The 24,223-nt window shown below is 45.4% G+C and overlaps 1 protein-coding gene across 1 annotated transcript in view; it reads left to right on the top strand.

The window, feature by feature from the left end:
* LOC120904139 (zinc finger protein 236) overlaps positions 1–24,223 on the top strand; it is a 68,766-nt gene that overhangs the window by 27,891 nt on the left and 16,652 nt on the right. The window contains exons 2-5 of the mRNA XM_040313933.1: positions 4,353–6,726; positions 6,991–7,466; positions 9,312–9,669; positions 10,587–10,985. Of these exons, the coding sequence (XP_040169867.1) occupies positions 4,487–6,726; positions 6,991–7,466; positions 9,312–9,669; positions 10,587–10,985 (3,473 nt within the window). The 5' untranslated portion in view covers positions 4,353–4,486. The remainder of the gene's footprint in view (positions 1–4,352; positions 6,727–6,990; positions 7,467–9,311; positions 9,670–10,586; positions 10,986–24,223) is intronic.

Genomic DNA, 24,223 nt, shown 5'->3' with positions numbered 1-24,223 from the left:
TCAGTGCTATTCGCACCATCCTAACCTCACGCGTCCTACTGTTGCAAAATCGGACAGTGGAACGTGGAACCGATTGTCAACCGTATGGCCGGACACTGAATGGAAAATATGCGAAGAACAGCGTCCGGACAGCGTTCGCCCGAGCGCATGTTGGCGCAAAGTTTTACTGCCGCTGTCCCGGTCGGAAAGACGTCCCCGGGACGAAATTTAAGAGACCTCAGGGACAATTTTATTGTTTTCAATATCCTGCAAATCAGAACCCGCATCCGGTATGTGTGTACTCTTGTGTCTAACGGTTCAGTTCCGTACCAATTTGTGAGCAGAGATGCGTTTAGAGCTCGGAGGTTAGAGTTAATAGATAGGAACTTTTTTTTACTTCTCTAGTTAATTATTAGTCTTGAAATATGAAATGGACCAATGCATTCCTTTTAACTGTTATAATTGTATAGTTGTGATAAGATCTTATATTTAAATGTATTTTTGAATTAATTTAAGGATCACTTATAGATGATCGTCAGGACTAACAAGTATATTACAGGCTTTTTTCTATAATCTTACAACAGACTCAGAAAATAAAGAAAAAGTTCATACAGTTACTAACACTTTTCATTTCAAATTCCATCTAAATCGTCTCACTATAACATAGACTGACACAGGCCAGTAAGATCGCGTCGTGAAAAAGGAACACATTTTACATTTCTCGATCGTTGCAGGAAAGCTTAAAATTTCCCGGAATATCAAACTACATATCGTAAATAATAATACCATACTTCATACCATACAGTCGACTGGAATCTTCCTAGCCCCTTTTCGTGGAGTTTGACACTCTGTTGTATTTGCCCTAATATGTAATTGGATTTCACCCATTGTAAGTTCCTCCTCTAAGAACAATAGTAACCAATTTTACCATAAAGCACATGACCAAACAAATGGCTCTCTTCATGCGCTTTACAAGTTGTTCCCAAAAACCAAGAAATACAGTCATTTTGGTAGCTCCCAACCAGTGATACAATGCTCATTCAAAATGACTGATTCTCCTCGCTAATCCATACAAAGTACCTGATTATCAAAATTTGTCCAATGTTTAAGCGACATTAAGAGTCGTCATTTTTCTTGCCTTTGCGCACATCTTGAACGAAATATTCACTCGTGTATGTGTGTAAACAAGCGCTCCAGACCGCCCCAATGCACTAGAAACCACAATCGTAAAACACTGAGCATAATCTTTTTCGGCTCAAACTTTGCCTGCTACTGTTCGGGTGTAAAATTGGACTCGTACTTCCGCTCCTACACGACTTAATCATGAGTTATTAACAGCTTAGAAAATTTATGATCTTTTACAATCTTTTACTCCCCCCTTTCTCTGGGACCATTAACACACACACATCCTTGTGCTGGTACTCTATGTTCTTCCATTTTGCAACTAACCCGTACCATTCCGACACACTCAGTCGCTACTATTTGCATGATGAATTTTCACTCACAAAAACCATTCGCCACTCGTACGGGTATGCTGCGTTTCTGTATCATCCGTTGTTTTGTGATACAATTCAGCCACAGCAAGGGAGAGGGAGCTGTTGGATTTAGCACCATCATGTTACTAGAAGCACCAAGCTTCACCACTGCAAACGCAAAAGATCATCAGCGAGCCGGCCGAACCTGCCGATCGCACGTGCTCGTTCATTTTCGCAGGGCCTCCAAATGGACTCTCCAAACAGTTGTTTGATCGAGTGCGCACACACCACGCAACCGATGTGTCTGCCGGGTACCATCACCCGAAACCTTTGCAAACGTAATTAGATATATTTATTAATGTTTCTACACGGCCGTACCATTCATGGCTGCCCCAGGGGCCCCGGGAACCGGTAAATGAAAGTTACACGCCCCGATTGGGGCTATACTTGCCCCGCCGAACCTCATTGACGCTAAACTCTGGACCACTGGTGCTGCTGCTGGACCTCGGAGACTTCGACCGGTCCGAGTATTGCGCCCGCGTGCAAGAAAACTTCCCTTTTTGCATGATGTCGTTCACTGATGAGGGATGGTCTGTTTCTCTCGCCGGGCCGGCCTTTCCCAGCCCGTGGCCGTGGAGGACGATGGGCGATGCTGACCTTATTCAAAGACAGCCCGAACGAAATGAAAACGTGCAAAAGTAGCAAAAGGTTTCTGGTTGCTGGCTGGTCCCGAAAAGAGTTACTACCGATGTTTCAATATAACCTGTTTGATAACGGCGTACAGTGGTGGGCATAATAATAGTACTGATTTTAATTTTATTATGATTTGAACTGTAAACAATTTGAAACCAAGCTGTTTGCTGATAATAAGAATGTTATCATTTATATTCGACGTATTTTTTCAATTTAATTAAAAACAATTCAATCTAATGGAACTAAACTTTTGAGTCCAAAGGAATAATTAATCTTAAGGTTTTCTCCCTTAAATTAATTTGGATTATTATTTTGACAAATATTTAAAGAGTTATCTTCAAATGCTGATTGTTACAATGAGCTAATTGTTGTGACAATTTCAATCGCTACCTCCTTAACAGTTATCTATTTTTCTTCTCAAATCGGACTCCCGACATTTCCCGTCTCCTAATTAACTGGTTGGACACGCTCTGCTAAAAGGATGCCCATCACTGTTCACACGTTCACGGCACCAGGGGTAGTAAGTTTTCCATCCGGTAGCTTCGGGTTTTCGGGTTGAGGTGGGGTAGAGAACCATGTCTATGTGTACATAAATTTGTGTAATAACCATGTGATATATCAAACAGAATTTATTCCAACAATTAGACAACAACTTTGCCCATTCATCAAAATAAGGATTTCAGTTTTATGACCGTAACAAGCTCTAGATGGCAGTATAATCATCCTCCTCAGGGATCATAACATTCAGCAATGCTGCCCGAGCGCCACGGTAGCCGCTCGACGGCCACGGACAATGCGGGAGTTGCTGGTCAGTCCCTGTAGGTGGAGTGCTCTTCCCCTACCCTACCAAACACACGAGGAATGTGTTACAGAGAGAGGTGGGTTGCAGCCGATATGGCAGTATGTTAAAAGATATCGCTTGTACAGGGCACTGTCCCTTCCAGCGGGTGTGTGTGTGTGTGTGTCGGATGGAAGTCACACGCCACACCGTGTATGCTTCGGCCGGTGCTAAGTGAACAATGTTTCAACCGTGTAACCGGTGGCTTCTTTGTGTCAGGTTCGGGCTGTACTTTGTGTGCCCCGTACCCCCGCCAGGTCGCCTTTCTCCCCCGGCTGCAATGTCAGTAATGTATGTTAGCCCTTTTGTTGCTGCACAACTAGCAACCGAGCTTTATCATCATCGTCAGAGGGCTGGCCCGCTTGCCGCGTACCGGCAAAAGTGTCGGAATTTGTGTGCTCCGGAGCCTCCGAGAGACTGAAGCGTTCCTTGTCTTGCCGTGTCTAAATTTTCCTCCCGGAACACGGGTCAACTCCCGGGGCCCAGTTAATGGAGACTCGTGTTCTCCTTCTCCTCCTCCTCCGTACGTTTTGGCAGCCTCGGGGAAGTTCCCCAGCAGTCCCCTTAATTCTTCTCGCTTGAAAGTTGTCCTGCCCTCTCCATGCTTCCGGGAAGGCTCCAAAACCCTACGAAGCCATCCGGTTTACCATCGCTTCAAAACTTCCTTTCCTCATCATCTTCCAACCATCGTCATCGTCGTCATGATGTTTTCTCAAACCACTGGGAGAGACTGATATTTTATCTCGGTAAAACAACGAACCGAACTTGTCCCGAAAAGCAGGTGACGTTGGACCGAGGTGGGGCACGGCCAACGGCAAGAGCATCAGCATTGTGTAGCACCGAACGCCTGGTTCAATGTTGCTCCCTCAAGAAAACCTCCACCAGGGTGAGGAAAGACGTAAAGGGAGACAATAAATGTTTTCACATGATATATTTATCAGAAAGTTCTTTATCACCTTCTCGAACATATCCACACACACACACACAGCTCATGTGCACACACGTTAGACACGATGCAGAACTGATTCGGCCCTCACGAGGGATCCCCCGGGTTTGTGCACTCTTACACACAAGCCCACGGATGCACCTCGTTCGCTTCTTCATCATAATGAAGCTTCCTACCTTCATGCCCATTAGCTATGCAAAACGAGCGCTCTCAAGGCACCACGGTTCGATCCGCTGGCCGTCGTCGTCGTCGTAGCCGTTGTTGTCATCGTTCGGCTGTCACCGTACTGTAGTTCCAAACCGGATCCACACGAGAGCGTCTCGGGGGCTTCTCTTCATGGTGGGAAGGGGGGGGAGGAGGGATCCGCTTCTTAAATGCTTCGCTTATGTCTAAAGTTTGATTTACTTCCTGTTTTCGCCAGACCGTTCGACCGTTGCGCTCAACGGTGCCGCTCGTGTGTCAAAGGCGCGACCGCAAACTTCATCCACACGGCCCACGGTCCCGTTCGATTGCGGCACGCATCCACACTCGCAGCGCTAATCTACTGCGGCAGAAATGCTCGCCGTAGAGGAGGACACCGAGCTGGACGACACCCATCTCTGCATCAAGTGTGGCAGCACCGTGGAGGGAATTGAAAATTACATCAAGCACCGTAAGGCGAACTGCACGCAGCAGCAGCAGCAGCAGCAACCGGCCGGCAAATCTTCAGGTGATGGTACCGGTGGTCTTCCGCCCAGTTCGGCTGCGGCTGATGGGAACGGCGATGATGACCAGCCGACCGTAGCCACACCGGCGGAACCGGCGCCCTATGGGACGTTTGACTTTGGCAAAACAATCAAGGAGCAGGAGCAGCATAAGAAAGTGCCGAGCTATGACTACCATAACTACGAGCTGGAGCCTCATCATCATCATCATGAGCATCATGAGCATCATGAGCACCACGCTGACCCGGTGCATCACCGGTCGGACGGGTCGAAAGCCGCCGGTGCCGACTACAAGAACGAGGTGAACTTTGAGTACGAGCTGGGAGCGGATTTGTTCTTTTACTCGCTAGAGCTGCAGAGCAGCAGCAAGCAGAAGCAGCAAGCAGCCACCCAGCCGGGTCCGAGTGCCGGCGGTGTTACTGGAGCCGGTTGCATCCCGGTTGCGTCAAAGCTAGCCATGGCGCAGTCTAGACCGAAAACCCGCACCCGTAACGTCATTCTCGCCAGCCTACAGCTCGAAGCAGATCAGCAGCAGCAGCAACAGCAACAGCAGCAGCAGCAACAGCAACATCATCAACTGCCGGACGACTGGCTGGCGACACCGAACGAGTCCGATAAGCTTATGAAAGCTGTCAGCGCTATCAGTGGCCACAAAAAGGTGGAGCTGTACCCGATATTCCACCAGGAGTCGCCGGAACCGTCGGACGACGACAGCGAGGACGAGGAGTGCGACTACAATGCGCCGCCCCGCACGCACACCGGCGGCAAGTGGAAGCCGGAAAACCGTCCATCACCGAACGCACTGCGCAGCACGTCGCAGTGGCGCCACTGGCCGCCCGGCTCGCCGCTGGACAAGTCCGCCACCGGCGAGCCGGAGGAGGAGGACGCCGATTGCTTCAAGAGTTTCCCACCGCCGCCCGGGCACACGCGCGGCAAGTGGGTGCCCGGGTCGAAGATTACGCGGCTGGAGTACAAGCGGAACGAGGCGCCGGTCAGAGGCTACGAGGACAATTACTGGTGCAGCATTTGCAACCGGCGGCTCGCCTCGCGCCACGTGTACGAGCGACATCTTCAATCAAATCTGCACCTGAAGCGGGCCCAGGAGGAATGCGAGCTGGAGCGTGCGATTAAGCCGACGCTGTACGCGAACGAGCTGTCGAAGCGGCTAGTGGAGCCGGCCACGACGAGTGGTGTTAGTAGTAGCACCGTCGTAAAGCCGTTGGAAGAAACGGACACCACCGCCGCCCGGGACGAGGGAAAGCGAAAGCGCAAATGCTACTACACCAAGTGCGCCGTCTGTAAGACGCGGCTGCCGACGCACCTGCTCGGGAAGCATCTGATCTCGCGCTACCACTACCGGCGGATGCTGAACCACCCGCGGCACAGCTTTGACGTGGTGCTGAAAAACATGCACCGCATCGTGCTGCAGGCTCCGTTCCAGTGTCAACCGTGCCGGTTCTACGCGAACAGCGAGCACTACTTCATGGAGCATTGGCGGTCGGGCGAGCATGAGGCGCGCGTAGCCGGCAGTGGGGGCAAGTTTTGGTGCAGCTTCTGTAAGTTTGAGTGTGAGGGTAACTTCCAGATGACGGCACACTTGATGGGTGCGAACCATCGGGAGGTGATTGCCGTTATCAATCGGTCGGTGCCGATCATTATAAGGAAGATTACGCGCATCCGGTGCAGCTGCTGCGAGCAGGAGTTTCGCTACAATGCTGAGCTGCGGCAGCATCAGCGGCACTGTGGCGCGGTTAGTGAGCGGGTGATTGACGAGGTGCGGGTGCAGGTGCAGAACACGTTCGCATGTGAGCTGTGTCCGGCTAGCTTTCCCGATCGGACGCGGTTGCTGCAGCACGGGCAGAAGCTGCACCGGCTGGGGAACTATTACTGTTCCATTTGTGAGTGTTTGTTCGAGACGGCTCGGGAGTCGGTGCAGCATCGGAGGACTTCGAAGCATAAAATAATGTCGGCGAGAAAGTGTCGGAAGGGAAGCCTGGTGCCTAAGACGTGCTCGGTGTGCAAGGAAACGCTGGGCGACGTTTTGGAGCTGAAGGAGCATATTGCGAGCCGTCATCCGGAGGTGAAATACAGGTAAGCGTTGATCGATTAGTCTCTGAATTGGTTGAGGTTAGTTCTGTCTCTCCTCAAAGCTCAAGGATTTTTTAAAAATTGTCTTATTGGAATTGCATCGAAATGATTCACTTGAACGACTACCCTTGTGACGACCAATTTCTCGGCTCATTTCCTAAACTCTCGGTCCCAAGCCCTGGGCACAGTTTTTCATCCTTCTGCCCCTTCTTTATAGCACTCACTCATCTATTAATTTTCTGTTCTCTCGCACGGCCCGCGCTCCAGCTGTCCGCAGTGTGGCGAATGTTTCGTCCTGGCGCAAGAACTCGGCAGACACGTACGTGACAAAAATTGTACATTTTTCAATTCCTCCACCGAGACATCGTCCGCGGGCCCGGCACCGTACGCCCCGACGGAGGTGCTTTCGATTCCGGCACCATCCACGCCAACGACGACGACGACGACACATCAGCTCACCGGCGGTGCAGTGCCGGCGATAGTCCCACAGGCGGAAACTTCACCGTCATCATCAGCAACCCGGCCGCATCTTTCGGGCACAAATTCAATTATCTCAAATGATTCAATTAAAGTAAATATGAATGATCGTAAACTAGGCAGCAAGGAGACACATCTGTATTCCTCGACGGTGGCGGTGGCGGTAGTGCCTCCGCTTCTGGAATCGCCCGATGCCCAACCAGAACCAGCCACGACGACCGTCGACGAGCAGGCCGGGCAGGGCTCAGCTAATGAGCGCTCGAAAGGTTAGTGTACATATTTCACCGGTTTTTATTTTCCCAAACCCGCCTCTCATCCGCCCCGTTTGTGGACGATTTTGCAGGCACCCTTGGAATGGAAATCAGTTTCCCAGACCAGAGGGGGAGACATGGGCAAAGAATAACTTTTACTGGTTAAATTCTACGCGCCAGGCTGCGCTCCGTCCTGTGATGCGCTAACCCGTTTTCGTGCTTTTGGGATACACGATTTTGGGCCAGATGACTAATCCGTTGCATCTGGCCACCAGTAAAGAACGGTGATGGGCAGCTAAATAATTGTACTGTCAGAAAGTTTTTGGAGCACGCCTGGACGTGCCGGGATTGGGTTTGTGTTGTGGGTCAAGGGTGTATATGCTGTAGCTAAGAGTGTAGCACAAATTTTTCAGATACAAATGAAAGTAAATTAGATCATCTTGAACAATGTTATTATTATTTGACATAATAAAATATTTTGAAGGACTCGTACACCTTAAGGCATATAGTATTACGTATTAAAACATGGGGCAATATGCATTTCTTTTTCGTCCTTTTGATCGAAAGCTTATAAGGTTAAAACAATCCATTTAATGTGATTTTAAGAAGTGTCAAGATTTACCTATAATATCGTTCCACTGATGGTTTGCAGTGTCGTTCAATAAACATTTGAAAGCTTTTTTGGAGCTATGTAGGTATTACGAACGACTATTTTTGAGATGTAGATTTTGTTTAAATTATGAGAACAATTTTCGTTCCCCAGTCTCATGGATAAGTCATCTAGTCGTAAGCCTCATCAACAGGTCCGGCAGTGGTTCAAGCTGCCTATAGATCAAATCTTCATATTCGTCGTATCTCGTCCAATATGCACTGCAACTGATGTACAAGCCCATTGGGAGGCCTAGGCAGGACTAGACAGATTACGGTTGTGTTTACAGATTTTGCAAAAATGTATGTGTTTTAAACATTTCATCACAAAAAATGCACCATTTTGGAGCATAATGCACACATGCTTTTGGCAGCTATCTTTAGAATGCAGTGAATCCAACAGCAAGAATCAAGGCTGTTTTGTTCATTGATAATTGTAGTTGGTTTCGTCCTACAATATAGCAAATTATATGAGGTCACAACTTGACCCCTTAATGAACCATTTCCAGGCTTGATAGTGCTTAGTATATGTATGGAACATTCTAAATATTTTCATTGCATAGTTTCAATAGCTAATCTAACTTGCTTAGAGCACAACAAAGTTAATTGATTGGAATTTTCGATTGTAATAGTTATTTATGACAATCTACTCCTCTCCGAACAATAACGTCCTTTATTTAGACTTTATATTGTATTACTATTATAGTAAATCTAGATTACTTTCATGCATAAACTTAATCAAAGAGGGAAGGATTTTGTAATTATACGAATTTTGTCAGGTTATGAACTCAAACCAAACATTTGATTTTTTACAATCCTATTTTGAGCTCAAACCCTCGATGGTTTCACAATGCCAACACGGTGGTGATAAGAATTTCATTATTAATCAGATAAAAAATTGTTAACCTAAAATATTAATTTTCTCAACACAACATGTCCTGTACTTTGTAGCGCTTTCGGAAAAACAAATTTCCACCTTATGTACACTCCCCGTCAATGTCAACCCACTTACCGATACAAATCACGTCCTTTGATAGGCTTCGCATACCATCAGCGCAGCAAAAACACGCACCAAGCCACTAATACCTGTCCACCGTTTCCTCCCCTCTTCCCCGATTTCTTTTCATGCCCGGATGCCTTCGCGGACGGGGGAGTCAAAAATCTCATCAAATCACGTCACAAAACCGCTACGGCCGCGCGCTGTACAAACAGTTGATATGATGGAAAATTATTCACCCACCATCGGGCCACCGGGCCAACGCTCCTCCGCATCGACGCCGTTCGGGATTAAATTGGAATCGCTCCGGCCGACAGCCCGACAGCCTTCGCCCACTGTCCAACGCTCGGCAGCCATCACCACCGCCGCCACCTCAGCCCCATCGACAGTGGTATCAAATTCGGATTGCGATAATATTGTTGCCGGCCGGAGCCCGCAAGCGTCAGCAGAAATCTTTTTCACCATGGCTAATAATGCGTCCGAAAATAATACTGTTTACGTTGATGAAATTGTTGGCACCATCGGCGAGGACGGTTCGGCCGTTTGCTGGCAGTGTAAAATATGCCCATTCAGGTATTTGTTAGCCCCAAATTGGGAGCGTGGGGAGCACTGGAGGGCTGTGAAAAACCTTCCCCCCCTTAAACCGTCCCTCACCGAACCTTCCGACGTACCTTCCCGGACCCGCTGGATCGTTAAGGGCCTCCACCCTCTCGAAACCGGTCGGACATACGATCGGTGCCTCGGAAAATGTATATTCGGAGGCACGCTGCCTTCTGGCAAAAGCACCGTCTCCTCCACCACCGTTCCATAGCTTAGGGCTCTGTTCTCTCTCTCTCTCTTTGCTTCTTTTTTCTTTGCTGTTGTTGTTCACTTACCTTCCCTCTGGTGAGCCATCGAACCACCACGGCGATTGTCCTTTCGGGCCTGGCTGCTGTACCAAATGAGCCAGGATGAGTATCCGGAGTGTGTTTACCTGTTTGCTTATTTGTTGCTGTCCTTGCTAATTTTCCATTTTCCCGCTCCCTCTCTCCCCCCTGTGCGAGTGTGCCGTCTGTGCGTGTTTTAGTGTGCGAACATTTCCATTTCCAGTACCCTTGCCAGTGCCGGGTATGCGTATCGGTCTGGTAGGTTTCGTAGGAAACTTAAAATACATTCGCACGCCCGTCACTGACCAACTCCGCTCGGGGATAATTCAATGGGGATACAAAGAGCGAGAGAGAGAGAGGGAGAGAGAGAGAGAAAGAGAGAAAGAGAGAAAGAGAGAGAGAGAGCAGCACTCAAAACATGGCCCCTCGGGCAGTAAGCGACGAACGGAGGGCTCGGAATGGTTCGGAATATAGGGACGAGTAAATGACGCTTTTTCAACCTTCATTAAAATTTTCTCATTTCATTTATTTTATCCCCCCCACTCTCCCACCCATCGTCGTGTCCTTTTGTGTCCTCCCCAACACCAAACAACAATGAAAAAAAACACCCTCCACACCCCACAGAACCTCATCGCAGGCCGAATTTCTGTTTCACGAAATTTTGCACTCATCAAAGTTGGATGACAAAGCAAAGCCGTCCCATTCCCCGTCGGGGCCGAATCGGGCCGAGGGAAAAAGGCCCGCCCCGCCCGCCAAAATCACCTGCCCGCTGTGCGGGAAAGCATTCTCCAAGGCGTCCCTGCGCTGCCACCTGCGCCAGCACACGGACGAGCGGCTGTACCGCTGCCCGCACTGTCCGATGGCGTTCACGCGCAAGGCCAATCGCAAAAATCACATTGATAACATACACCACGAGCAGAGGCCGGTGGGGACTGCTGGTGCACCGGGCGACGAACCGAACGAGGACGCAGGCCCATCCCGCCGGGCGATCTGTACTAGCTGCGGCAAATCGTTCGCCAATCGGTGAGTATAGTAGTTTCGGCTTGTTCTCTTGCTGCCCCTTTTTTCCCGCTGTAATTGTTGTATCTACCTGCACCCGCTGTTGGGCTATTGTCCCACAGTTCTACATTCTCCTGCCAACCCACCCTATCTGGTCCACACAAAACCGGACGCATTTGCAGCTAATTTATGACCCGCTGGGAAATATCGGAATAGTTAAATATTTAGCAATCGCTTTCTTCGCGCAATGTTACGTTAGCCATCGGTGGGCTCTTGGGTCCGTTGGAATGTTGGGTTTGTGTGGGAAAGCGCAAACCAACCGGCTCGTGTTTGTGCTAATGTGTTTCCGCTGCGGGTTGCGCTGTCTTGAGAGATAGTGGAATTTATAGAAAACCATCGCTTCCCGTTTCAACCGGGCGCCCGCCTTCTGTAAGGACATGTATGAAATTAATACACCATCCATTAGAGCCGGCGTTACTGGCCTTTAAAAATATTTTGCCACAATTGCCCAACAACAAATGAGATGTGCTCTCCGTTGTTGACCCCAGCCCCCAAAAAGGAGACGCAAAAAAGGGAAAATCTTTCCCCAAACTTAATGACCCTCGGCCTTGCCCGCTTTACGTGGCATTATTTCGGAGAAATATGATAACACCTCCCGTTGTAAATTGCATAAACATATATTTCGTCCGGAAAATGATGCTTGCGACAGAAAGGATGAATAGCCAGCTGGAGAGAGCGAGAGAGACACACACACACAAACCAAGAATGGGCTGCAATTAAGCGCTGGTGAACGGGCGAAATGCGAAAACGACACTCTGGGTGTAAGGAAAACCTCTCATCAGGTCCACCAACGGCGACATGAGTTTTCGATTTGACAAATGTTTACATAAGCGTGTGTGTGTGTGCGCGCGATGGTGGCACCTTCTTGCCGCAGTAATTAGGGTAGGGAAGGCGAGGCATGGAAGTGTCAGGACGATAAAACTGATAACTTTATGTGACCCAGCCCAGCTCCAGCTGAAGATCCAGGACCTGCTGACATGAGCAGGGCAGCCTCATCACACAGACACACAGGGCTCAAGATAACGAGTTTCGCATACGGGTGTGCGCCTTCCGTGTCAGTCAACCGATCCGACCAGGCCCAGCACAAACGACTGTGACTGGTGGTCACAAATTTCCACGCCCGCCCGTAGATGCGGAGCCCGGAAGCTCCGAACAAGTTTGGGTCATGTAAATTCTTCGGCCCAAACAGTGGAGCGAACCCACTCAGCATGTAAACACATCACACGCCTTCGACGTAAATAATTAAATATTTTTACCTCCTTTACACTCGCCGTACTTTATGAGTGTTTAGATAAGGCGCCGTTTGAGCCTGGGGCTGTTTTATGTTGCTTGCTTCGGCCCTCTCCACAACCCTCACTAGGAAAGACAAAACACGGCGCACACACACACATGTCATGTCAGTGATTGTCCCACACAGGCCGGCAGAAAATGGCCATCAGAGTGCTAATGCCTATGCCTTTGAAAGACACTGGTGTCGTCTGTCGGTCTTGCGAGCTTGCCAGTTGTGGTCGCCGGTCCTGCACCGTACCGGGGAGCTGGTAGAAGGAAGAACGTCCAGCAGCGCCCGGAGCAAAGATTCCGATGGTCACCGCTTGTGGGGTTTGTGTGCTGCTTTTCCTCACATGAATGTCAACGAGATAATTCAGCAATTATCCTTGCGCCCTACCGACAGTGGAACAGCGAGAAGGAGAGAAATAAAGCACATGAGATGGTGACCTTTTTCCCGCCTTCCTTTTAGGTACTACGATTACCAAGGTAGGTCTAGATGGAACCGGGTGAACTAATTCATGGATCCGCACATCAAGATCACTTAACCGTGTGGGTTTTTTTGTTCTCTCTCTCTCTCTATTCTTCACCTGCCACATCTCACACACGCCCAATACGGGTGCCCATGCTCCGGGATTGGCCGTAACGGTCTGCTGCCTCCCGGCAGGAACAAAATCGGTAAAAGATTCATTGTAAATGGTTTTTGTACGTTCAGGTCGGCCACTGTCCACTGCGGGGGTTTTACCCCAAAGATACCCAGGCAGCATAAAGATTCGCCCCGGGGGCTAATCCGTTGTGTCGCATTGCACTGGAAAGACAAAACGCGCAAGAACGGTTCGCAACAACAAGACGGCATCGCGATGCCGCCTGTAACGGCGCAATGAGGCACAAATGGAGCACAAAAACACGCCATGGGTGGCTCCAGTTGCCTGGTTAGAAGCGCATCCTCATCGCCGCGGCCCCATTATTGCACAGCCGCCACATTAGCGTAGTGGTGGGGGTCGCGATTAGTGTGACCGGCCGTGATTGGTAACTCGGGCCCGCGCAAATGGGCATATCGGACATGCGGATGGGGGTGAAGCTAGTCAAATGAACCAGAAAAGTCCTTCACATCCCTTTAGTGTGCAGCCACCCTTACACACATACCCACACGTGGGTAGAGTGTAGCGATAAAATGCAAAGTTAATTACAGAAATCCTAACGTAATTTGTGAAAATAGCTACTTGAGTTGATAGATTTATAGAAAGAAACACACAAAAAACAACCACCGCTACACACACACACACACATACTGTTTGCTTTTGTTGCTTTCGGGGCTGCCTTTGGTTCCTTCTTTGCTATTAACAATCGTATGGGATTGTGGCCGTTCCCGTTCCGCACGGGGCAAGTGCTTCACGGCGGCAGCGTTTACGAATATAGTACCAATTAATGTCATGTGTAATCTAAAGACGAAACAAACAAATAAGGTACACTCCGCTACCTGCCGATCGCGTAATTGGTGGTGTACATTTCGGTATCGTTTTGTTTGCCGGAACAGTTTTGCACGAATCGAGGTTTTGTAGTGGCATTGGGTGGGGTGTAAGGGTTGTTTTTTGTTTGTTTTTGCTCGTACATGACTCTTTGATGTATTTAAGCAAATTAGTGATTTCATTATCTTTGTACCACGATTTGTTCCATCGTTTAACCTGTTTTTGTTACTTGATTCAACTAATGCTTGTATTTTTCCTTTGTTATTCTAATCTTACAAAAGTTACGCTTTGTAACTTACGGTTTACATGCCTCATATAAAATTAAGTTTTTACATTTAAAAGTTCGCCTAACCTATCCGAACATTACCCAAAATCTACCTCCAAACTATAAAAAAGAATAAAACCCCCAATCTCGTCAAATACGTATTTGCTGCTCGGCAGATAACGGATAAAAAGGATCGTCAGATCGTCTCTCGATCCAATGTTAACGTCACAAAGTTGCCACTACAATTAGGCGTATTATTATTATACCAGCACAAAGGTTGGTAATGGTTATTTCTCATAATTATATATCTTATCTGATTGGCTAGAGAGCCTTATTCAATGCTTGAGAGATGTTTTTCACCAGTTGTCAAACATTTTTAACAGCAGTATTGTTAATAATTCACTTCAATAATGCTTTCAAAGTGAAAAGTGAACAGTATTTACTCAAAAGAAGCGTTTAAATTCTAATATATTTGAATATTTCTTTTTGTTTAGAAGCAAGATACAGCGTTTCCAAGTCATTTTCGAATTGAAACATTGCTTTTCATCGCGTGCAAGAATTAATGACTCTGTTAATTCATGTTCATCATAATAATTTTTAATTTCTTCAGCATGATGTTCAACACTTGACCTGTCAACGGGTGATGAGATCCGGCTTCAAACCCCGGTGAAAAAAACGATGGCGATTTCAAGAGATGTCAAATGTTGTATTTGCTTAACTATATTTTTTTAGTTCTTTAACATGATTTTCAACACGCCTTAAACTGGATTGAATTTGACTGTGATTTGTGATGCATAAGAACTGAAATTTTATTCTGATGTCAATACAATGTGTGACAGCTGTTGAAACATCTTGAAGGCGGTGAGACAATGATGTACACATTCGGAAGTGACTTGGAAAGCCCTATGAAATATTGTTTCTTACTCTTGATTTTCAACACGCATTCAGCTTCACGCGCGTTGAAAATCATCTGGAAGAACTGATAGATTATTGTGAAACAAATACTATTATTGTGTGCCTGTTATCGGAAAAGGCTTATTGATATTCATTTGTTCAAGCTTTTAATTAAATGAGCCTTAATTTCCTTATTTCAATACAACAGATCAATGTTGCTGCTTGGTTTTATGAGTTTTCTTTATCTTCATTTACTTAATATAACTAATTCATTTAAATCACATATACGCATACTCTACGTAGCCTAAACGCTATAAACCACTGCTAAAAACACATCACCGCTTAACGAGCTCGTGTGCGTAACTGGTACCGGCTTAGCTGTAGATAAATTTCCAACAACTACCACCATCACCCGACTACCCAACTGGCACTCAGCTCCCGTTGGGTCGTTCGAGGTCGTCCGCTTCGAAGTTGAACACCGCCCAACACTCACACCTACCGTACAGCGAGCGGCTGGGCAAGAGCAGATGGGTAGCACAACTATGCGCGAATGTCCTGTCATTTTGTGACACTGGCACCGCAAACGCTGACGACCGTACGCCAAGCCGTGTAGCACGAAGTTCATCACACGGTCCTCTTCTTAATTGGTGCGATGTTACGGAGCTGGGACAAATAACTCCCTCTCCGTGCTACGGACACAATGGTGGCCCAGTTGGCGCATAAACATAGCCACCACCATGCCGTTAAACTGGCCACCATCACCGGTCTGGCATTTGCGACGCGCTCCAGGACGAAACTTCGTGGACGGATCATTTTTGTGCAGAGCAGCACAGTCGGGGTACGCACCTCGACGACATAAACTTGCCACCCGCCCGTTTCTGTGTGTGTGTGGAAGGGGGGATTGGAACGAGCGCACCGTAACCATAACATCGTAACAGATGCGATACTCCGGGTCGTCCCCGTGCTGTGTCGGTCACGTTGCCCACAGTCGGCAGTGGATGTGGTACGGTATTAATATGACAAGCCCCCGGTAATATACACGGTCCCAACACATATATTTAGAAGTCCTTGTACCGTTGTCAATATGGTTAGTTTTAAGATTTACTGGGCACTTCGCCCATCGCGCCCAGCGGGCTAATCCTGCCTGTTCGTTAATTCAGTCGGCGGCTAGGCGTCGGCCCAGCGTTGGAAGCCCGGGGTCCATCAAAATGTGCCATAATTGTATTTTAGCCAGCCCACAGCATACGTGCGGGTGGGCGGCGGACTCGTCGTGCCGAGCGATCGTGGGAAATGCATTGCATCTTCCCATACACGTTGCGCTAATATGCTATTAGTTTAAGAGAGAAAATGGCACCAATACATTGTTAAGGTTAGCTCTATGTGTTGGTCCTTCAATTGGCATGTAATGTACGTGAAATTACTTTTTGAAAGTATAATCTTAATTTAAACAAATATTATATGAAGATTATGATTTCTCTTAGATCATATTTATTAACTTTTCTTATATGCTGAATGTTTCTTGTACGATTTTAAACCTTTTAAAAATATGGTGTACTGTTATGGTACAAGATGTTGACAGCTTTTACAGGCAAAATTGAATAAGGCAATGATGTCCAGTATTGAATTTTGGCGTTAAGCCTCGAAGAATAATTAGAAATTTTCATTTATTAATTTAAAAAAGCAATTAAGGAACGCCATATTTTTCACAAAATATGCTAATAATTAGAAAACATGTTAATTTATACCTCAGAGACCGAAAGCAATGCTTGACAAGATATTGAAAACTACAAAAAAGAGTAAAACTGAATGATTAATAATAGGTAATAAAATAATAACATTTAATACTTTAATGTTGCAGTCTGCTCTCTTCATTTGTGCTTCTGAGTACATTTTGCTATAATAAGATAGTAATTTCAAACTACTATTTTCCTCATTTTTATCACAGCTTAAATTGAGCTTTAAGAATTGTGTGTACAACCCATAGAGCCTGACAGTTTTGTTACATCTTTTTAGCGTTTAAAGCACTTAACTTATGACCACTTCTCCCCAAATCCTACCACACTGACAACGCAAACCTGGTGTGCATAAATTTCTGGCAACATATGGAACGCTAGATGATATTCACCCTTCACGCAACCCTCGCAGTAACCCCGCAAGCCAATTTACAACCTCGGCACCGGTGCCGGCTCAATAACGATCGGAAGATTTAATTACATATTCATACACCACTCGCTTTTGCCCGGGGTCCAAAAAAGAAATATATAACACCGTTTGTTTCCTCCTGTGCTGGGCTACATTGTCGAAGTGTAATCTCGCCACGGCCTAGGCCACGTTACCGAAAAGGGATAATTCGATTGAGTTTTGATGATTTCACTCTGCTAACCTGCGCCCAAACTTTGGAAACCCCGTTTGGCCTTCCGTTACAGGGCAGCCAACAACGACAAGAAAAAACGGGACAACACCAAATAATGGTAGGAAATGAGCTTAAGTCCCTGGAAACATTTCGTGTAATTTATGAGTAAAACACCACCGTCCGGAAGCGTCGCCGGGTAATGCAGGCGCACTACCCAAAAACATTCACCTATGCGATCCGAAACGCGTGGACACCGTGGCCTAGCCGTGTGAGGAAAATGCCCCCGGCTGCGCCTCTGTACCGGCAGCGCGAAGACATGGCAAAGGAGCCCGGTCGGGGTTTTTGCAAACGGAACAACCAACCCAACCGAAGGGACAGATCCGCAGAAACCGCTACAATGCCAATTCATCTAAATACCGATGCTCGTTTACATTACGACCGGGCGAAATACTACAAATATACTTTTGTCCCGTAATGGGCACTTCACACACACACATACACACACACCTGCCCACGTACCAGGTTGCACTGTCCGGCATCTCGGATTCCGGTCGCAACATCCGGGAACACATGTAGGGAAAGATTAAAATTATTTCCACAGCACAGCCTCGTAATAATGGAGAGTTCTTAGCCCTCGACCAAACGGTAGCCCCTTTGGCCCGGCCGTCCGTGCTCAGTTGACCACGGGCATCAGCAGCACTTCCCCGATGCTTTCTTTCTGCAAAGGTCTTTACCGCGAGTGCATGGGTACGTGTGTGTGTGCTAACAGCTTTCCGTTTGTATTTCCGTATGTATCAGACCTTCCGGTCCGGTGCCGAAACAATCCTCGACCGTTCGGTGTTGACCCGCGCCGACTACCCCATTAAGCATAAGTATAAATCTAAATAGCAAATAAATTATGAAGATTTTCATTTTATTTGTTTGCGGGAAAATTGTAGACTCTCGTGTGGGCAGGGGCAGAAAAGAAACAACGACCAGGAACAAAGCAACAACAACAAAAAATACAAACCCGGGAAGTGCAACGACAATAGGAGCTTTTCGTAATGAGAGGAGCAAATGTGTGGAAAACAGTTTTGTATGTCGTTCGCGGGTAAGGTATTGCTTTTCGCGTTACGGTTACTGGGAAACACGAGTAAAGCGTTCGAACACGGGTGGCAAATCATGCAGAAAATAGTGGCATAAAAATGGTAGATAATAATGGTACTATTCATTATTGTTTTTTTTTCGATTTGAATTGAATGTTCAGTGCAGTGATAACTGTTTTATTCGATCGATTATTATTTGTTGCTCGATCTGTTTTGATTTGTGTTTTGTATCTTTTTATGTTTAAAGTTCTTTTCATCTTTTCGTTGTTATTCTTAACAGTAGTTAAGTATATTCTGAGTGTTTACTATTTATAGTTACTATTCATCTCCATTTAAACATATTTTATACTTCTTTTAAATATTCATTCGTATGCACCTATTTGGTATGTTATTTTTACTACATATATTATTACTTTTATGCAGTATTATACATTTTTGCATTTACATTCAGTTAATTAATCAAACAGATGCAATTTGTAGCTATTAGAAGAAAAAAATATTATAATATTTGATTTGATTGTAAGATTTCAATTGAATTATTTAGTTTGAATGAATCTATTTGAAATGCACGTTGCTAACGTTTATATTTGTTTTTATTTTATGGGTTATTGCTCGATTTTTTTGTTTTTTTTTAATGTTTATGTCTTTTTGCAGTTTTTATTGTAATATTGACAGTTTAGATTATTTTTGTTAAATATATTATTACTGTTAATTTTTTATATATTATATTCTTTTTTGGAAACCACGTTTCTGGCTTATTTTTAAAAATATATATGTTTAGCTATTTTTTTCTGTTTTTACTACTTATATAATTATTTCTTCTAGTATTTGATATTTTATGGTTTTTTTATTGTATTTAGTCAGTTAAGCGATTAAAATATAAATTTATTGTTTTTGTTATTTGTAAAATGTAATATTTTCTAACTCTATTTTAGTTATCGCATAAAAAAAGAGATGTAGTACACAACATCTAAAAGTCGTAAATAAATTGAAAGTGTTGTAATACATGATGCTACAACGATTATCTACCACTAGCAACAGGAAATGAAACTACAGGACTTCCTAGCCTTTGTTTGCTTTTTTACTTTTTTTTCCACCCCGACGTGTAATGTTTGTCGTCTCATTGTTTTTACATACACTTTTTTTCAACACGCCATACTGTTCTCTCTAGTTTCGGGAAATTCTTTTCTATATAATTACAGGCCGTGGCAATAAACAAGTTGTAGGCATGCTATTTGCTTCCGGGCTCGCAATGGACATCTATGCGGAAAATAAAACACTTTACTATCGCTCTAGTACCGCTGTGTCTCCTAACCTCAGACAAACCAACGACCTCTACAGTCAGAAATTTTCCCGCCATGTACCGAGATTCAGTAACATCTTTCCGCCAGCAACCGGGCCCAACAAATGATCATCCCATCCACAAAAACGACCAGGAAAAACTTTTTTCCCACCATTCAGGGGGAAAATGTGCCTTTGCAACGCATTTGCAAACTGTTGTTTCGTAGCACGGAGGTTTTGGTCAAACCCTTTGGCCGCTTTCTATTGTCAAATGTGTCCTACCGCCGTCGTAGTCGTAACCGAAACTCGGTACTTTGTTTTATTTTCCCGACTACAGGGGGGTCCATTTGCCATATAATCCCATTGACGCCGAACATCTCCTGTCACCTTTTTATCCCGGCACAGTAAACCGCCAGAAACGGACCAAAAATGATTCCAAGACCCATTATCCAGGTGAACGGGCTTACCGGGGTTTGGTCAGCCATACGTGGCCGTCGGTTTCGTAAATCGTTTCCGTGCGTCTTTCTGTTGCCTTCCGTCCTGCCAGGAGCCGGAGTCGGAGCTGGCGAGAAAAGTCATCCACGGAATGCAAGAATCCATCCGTGATCGGACACATCGGATTCAACTGCATACTTTTTGGGGTATTTTTGCCCGTTTGGTCGTGGTTTTTTTATATTATTATCCTTACGCTTTCCGCTGCACGGTGCTAAGGTGTTTCGGTATGTGGGGTTGGCAAACGTTTCGGTCAACCGAGCAGCCAGGCAGCTTCCCTTCAATCCAAATGGATTAAATAGCAAAATGACCGCGTCTGCCAAGGATTCGCCGACCACATTCTCGGCTATAAACTCTCATTTGCCGTGTACAAGTGGGAATCCGTGCCGATTTTTGGCTCCTTTCGTATCACCACGTTTATTTTTTTATTTTGAACTTTTCATCCAGAAATGGTTAGAAAACGGATCTGAATGGCATGCAACCTGCGCACTTCTTTCTAGCCGTGGAATATGTTTGTCGTGTAAATAAAAGTCTATCTAGAAAATGGTTATGGTAGCAACATTCCTTCCAACACATCACACCGCTTGATTGGTCATTTGATGACTCCCCGAGAGTTCCGAGTGCAACCTGATAATGGGTAAAATTCGGACAAAAATAAAGTACCAAGCTTACCAAATACAGTCGAATCATTGCCATAACCATTACTTTTAATTTCTTCCATCCCGACGCACGCATTCCAGTATTGCCGTGTTTATTTTTTGCCCCGGTTTTCTAATTTCTTTTTTTTTGGATCATGCATTCAAAACTCATGAAAAAATAAAACTTCACAACTTGTGTCTTTGGAGATGCACGAGACTCTTTCCGAATTGCCTTTTGCATCGAACACTTACGGTCGGCTTGTTTTATAGCGCACTCTAACTTCATTTGAGCTCTCAAGTTACTTTATCTACCTTTTTGGAGCCACGTTGAATTCTTGTAGACAACGGGATGGTTTTGCGAAAGTACTTCAGCACTAGCTATAAGGCCGCAATGGCATGAAAACGGCACTCCAGCTGCTACGGTTTGCTGTCGTACCGTTTTGATAGGCGAAAAAATATTCCTTATTTCGGTTGACCAGCACATAAATGTCTATAAATATTTCGCCCTCCAAATCCACCTCTTTTCGGCGCAAGAGGTCATCGGGAGGGTTGTCTTGGCCGTTTGCCTGGTCCTTTCTTCCGCAGGTGATAATAATATATTTTCTTCCCTGGACATGAGCATTCGCTTTTTAGTCGTATCTTTTGCTCTTGCAAACAAACAAACAGCGTACACACAAACAAAAAACTACACTAAACCGGACACTTTTACGCTTCTACAAGCTGTAAAGTCAAAAGGATCGCACACTAAGACTCGTACGAAAATCCTACGAAAAATGCGAACGAGAAATCCAAACCTAGCTTTGGTATTCTAGCTTCATCCCAGACTTCCCCCCATTGCACCTGGTGCGCTGCTTGCGTACAGGGGACAATCGCTATTTTATGAACCGCCCGGTGCCCGGTGACCAAGACTGCATTTTGTAGTTTATGGCGCACTTTGTCGGCGGCCTCGGGAACGATTGAATACTTTTATCTGCCCGTGCAACGTCCAACCGTTTACATGATTTACGGTCCTGGGCGCGTCGAAACATCCTGCCAGTTCGGTGCGGTGGTCAAGGATTCAGCCCGGCTTTAGGCCTGGCTTTCCGGGCGGAATGGATTTCTTCACTCCGCGCCCCGGCAGAAGGGTGTGAAAAATGTGACCGCAGTCAGGTCGAAACTCCCGCCCTGCAGAAAAAAAAACGTCATCCAGGGGGGGATCGGAAGTGCACAAGTATTTTAACGTGCATTCCATGACCATGTCCGAAATCGTTTGACGTTTCCTTGGACGCTTGAAGCGGTGAGATGTGGTGTTCCTTCGGTGTAAAGTCCCAGCCGAACAGAGTAAGGGGGGAAAAAACGGACCGGCTCGTTTCCACCTTTTCTGACGATATGTGCTGGCTGAAGGTCTGATGTGCGATGAGACCATAAATTCCACTTCACATATCATCCCGCACCGCTTTCCCACACAGGAGAGTTTGAGCTTTATCGAAAAACGATTTATAAACGACAATCCACTGTGGATCGTTGTTGGGACCAGCGGTGGAAGGTGTAGGGGCGACTTGCTGAATGACGATCCCATCTCAAACCGTGCCGATCACACTGTAAAAGGCGAAGTGTTTCGCTCCCATCATCGCACACAAACTGCCTTTATAAATCTTCCCGATATGCTGGCAACCGTAGCGAGAGCCCCCAAACTACCACCGAAAACGCATCGCATCCCAAAACATTGCTGCACCGTCTGTCAGACCCGTGCAACACACATATCCTTGACTTTGTCTCCACGCTCAAACTGCTGTCGACGGCTACGGTAAAACGGCAACGATCCGGAAACACACCATCCAGCCCAGGCTTCACTTGATGGTACCGAGTCCCCCATTTTCCACGCCGGATGTGGTAATGAAGTGTGCACGGAAGTATTTACCACGCTCGGAAGGTGAGTGAGTTGAGTGGTGAGCGGGCTCGATATCTTGCGGCTGTGGTGCGCATTTCCGAGTGATTGGCGCTTGGTTAGATGATCCATGGAAAAGTGTGTGTTTGTGTGTTCCATTCAGTGGGAAACAAATCATTCTTATCGATACCTTGCCAAAAAAATGGCATCACATTGTGAGCGGCAACACCTCACGGTTCTTGGTCGTACGGCTGTGGATGGTTGTGGGTTTTATGTTGGTGGATTTTATGGTGAAACGATCGCTATTGATGTCTGAGTTTGACAACGTGAGGTTGATTTAAGACACACCCCAGCATGATGGTTTGCTCCACTGCTGTTTCCTAGTGCTGAGATAACGTTTGATTAAGCGCACAGTAAGTGTTGTGAAACGTTTCATTGTTGCTGGTGTTGCTTTTGCTTCTACTGCTTCGGTACACTGGCAATGGCTGTAGACATCAGTAAATGCAGTATTGAGTTTGAATGTTATCTTTGTCTGTGTTTGGGTCTGTTATTAACAGCGCAAGTGATTTTGACATGAAGATGTCTCATTTGTTTTGTTGTTAGCCAATGACTTCTTATCAAAGGAAAGTCTGTCCTTTGTAAAAGATTTTTGCAAGAAAGCAAAATATATGTTAGTGTTTTATTACAAATGATTTACATCGTAATTTATGTGCTTTTCATTGTCAATTCGAATTCTTAATAAAGGAATCTTAAGGAATAAAATAGTGTCTATTTCTTCTTGATGAATTAAGATATGGATTTATATCTTCTTGATGAATTAATGTAACAATTTGTTTGCAATTCAGATTAAACTTTTCAAATGAAAGGAGCCATTGCAAATTGAATGGGAATCTTACCAATTTCATGATTTTAGTCATTATTTTGCTACATCAAAGTCTTGAATCTACTTGCGTGTTTCTCATCTAAATGCTACATACTAAAGTGTTGTTTACGTTTAATGATACAAAATCACTGTTCAAGTGCTGTGCTATTGTCAGTATCACTTTATTTATCTTTTTTTTTGTAATTACTGAAGCTTGTCAAAGCGTTTAGTTTATAGCTTAGTAATGTCATAAGATGAGACATTTTTTCTATGTTTGTATTATCTCCTCTTATTTTCTATGAAAGTAGTACAATAAATGTTTGGTTTATTCAGATAGGTCTAATAGAAATACCTCAAATTCGGATATCAACGTGTCTCTTAACGTTCCTAACAAATCATCTGAATAATGTCTACAACATCTTTGAAATACTTTGAATTAATAAACAACAAATTTGTTTTTATTTTATACAAATAATTATTGTTAAGATTTATCTATAAATTGCTTTGACACATTTTTGTATTTTTAAAGATATTGTGAATATTTCTTCTTAAATAATGAAAACAAAATCTTCAATGAAGTATGCAATCTCAGATTCAAGCGATTTGCTTTTCTTATTTTTTCATCAGAGAATATTAAATAAAGGCGTTCATGTTATCCGCTTCGCGAGTCATGTGTCTTCGGAGTACCATGGCTCATAACATTTTCATATTTTTAGCCAAACCCCCCGCT

The sequence above is a fragment of the Anopheles arabiensis genome, chromosome 3, assembly GCF_016920715.1.
Source record: "Anopheles arabiensis isolate DONGOLA chromosome 3, AaraD3, whole genome shotgun sequence".
In the NCBI taxonomy this organism is placed as follows: domain Eukaryota; kingdom Metazoa; phylum Arthropoda; class Insecta; order Diptera; family Culicidae; genus Anopheles; species Anopheles arabiensis.
Note: the sequence above shows the minus strand (reverse complement) of the source record. Positions and strands in the feature narration are given on the sequence as shown.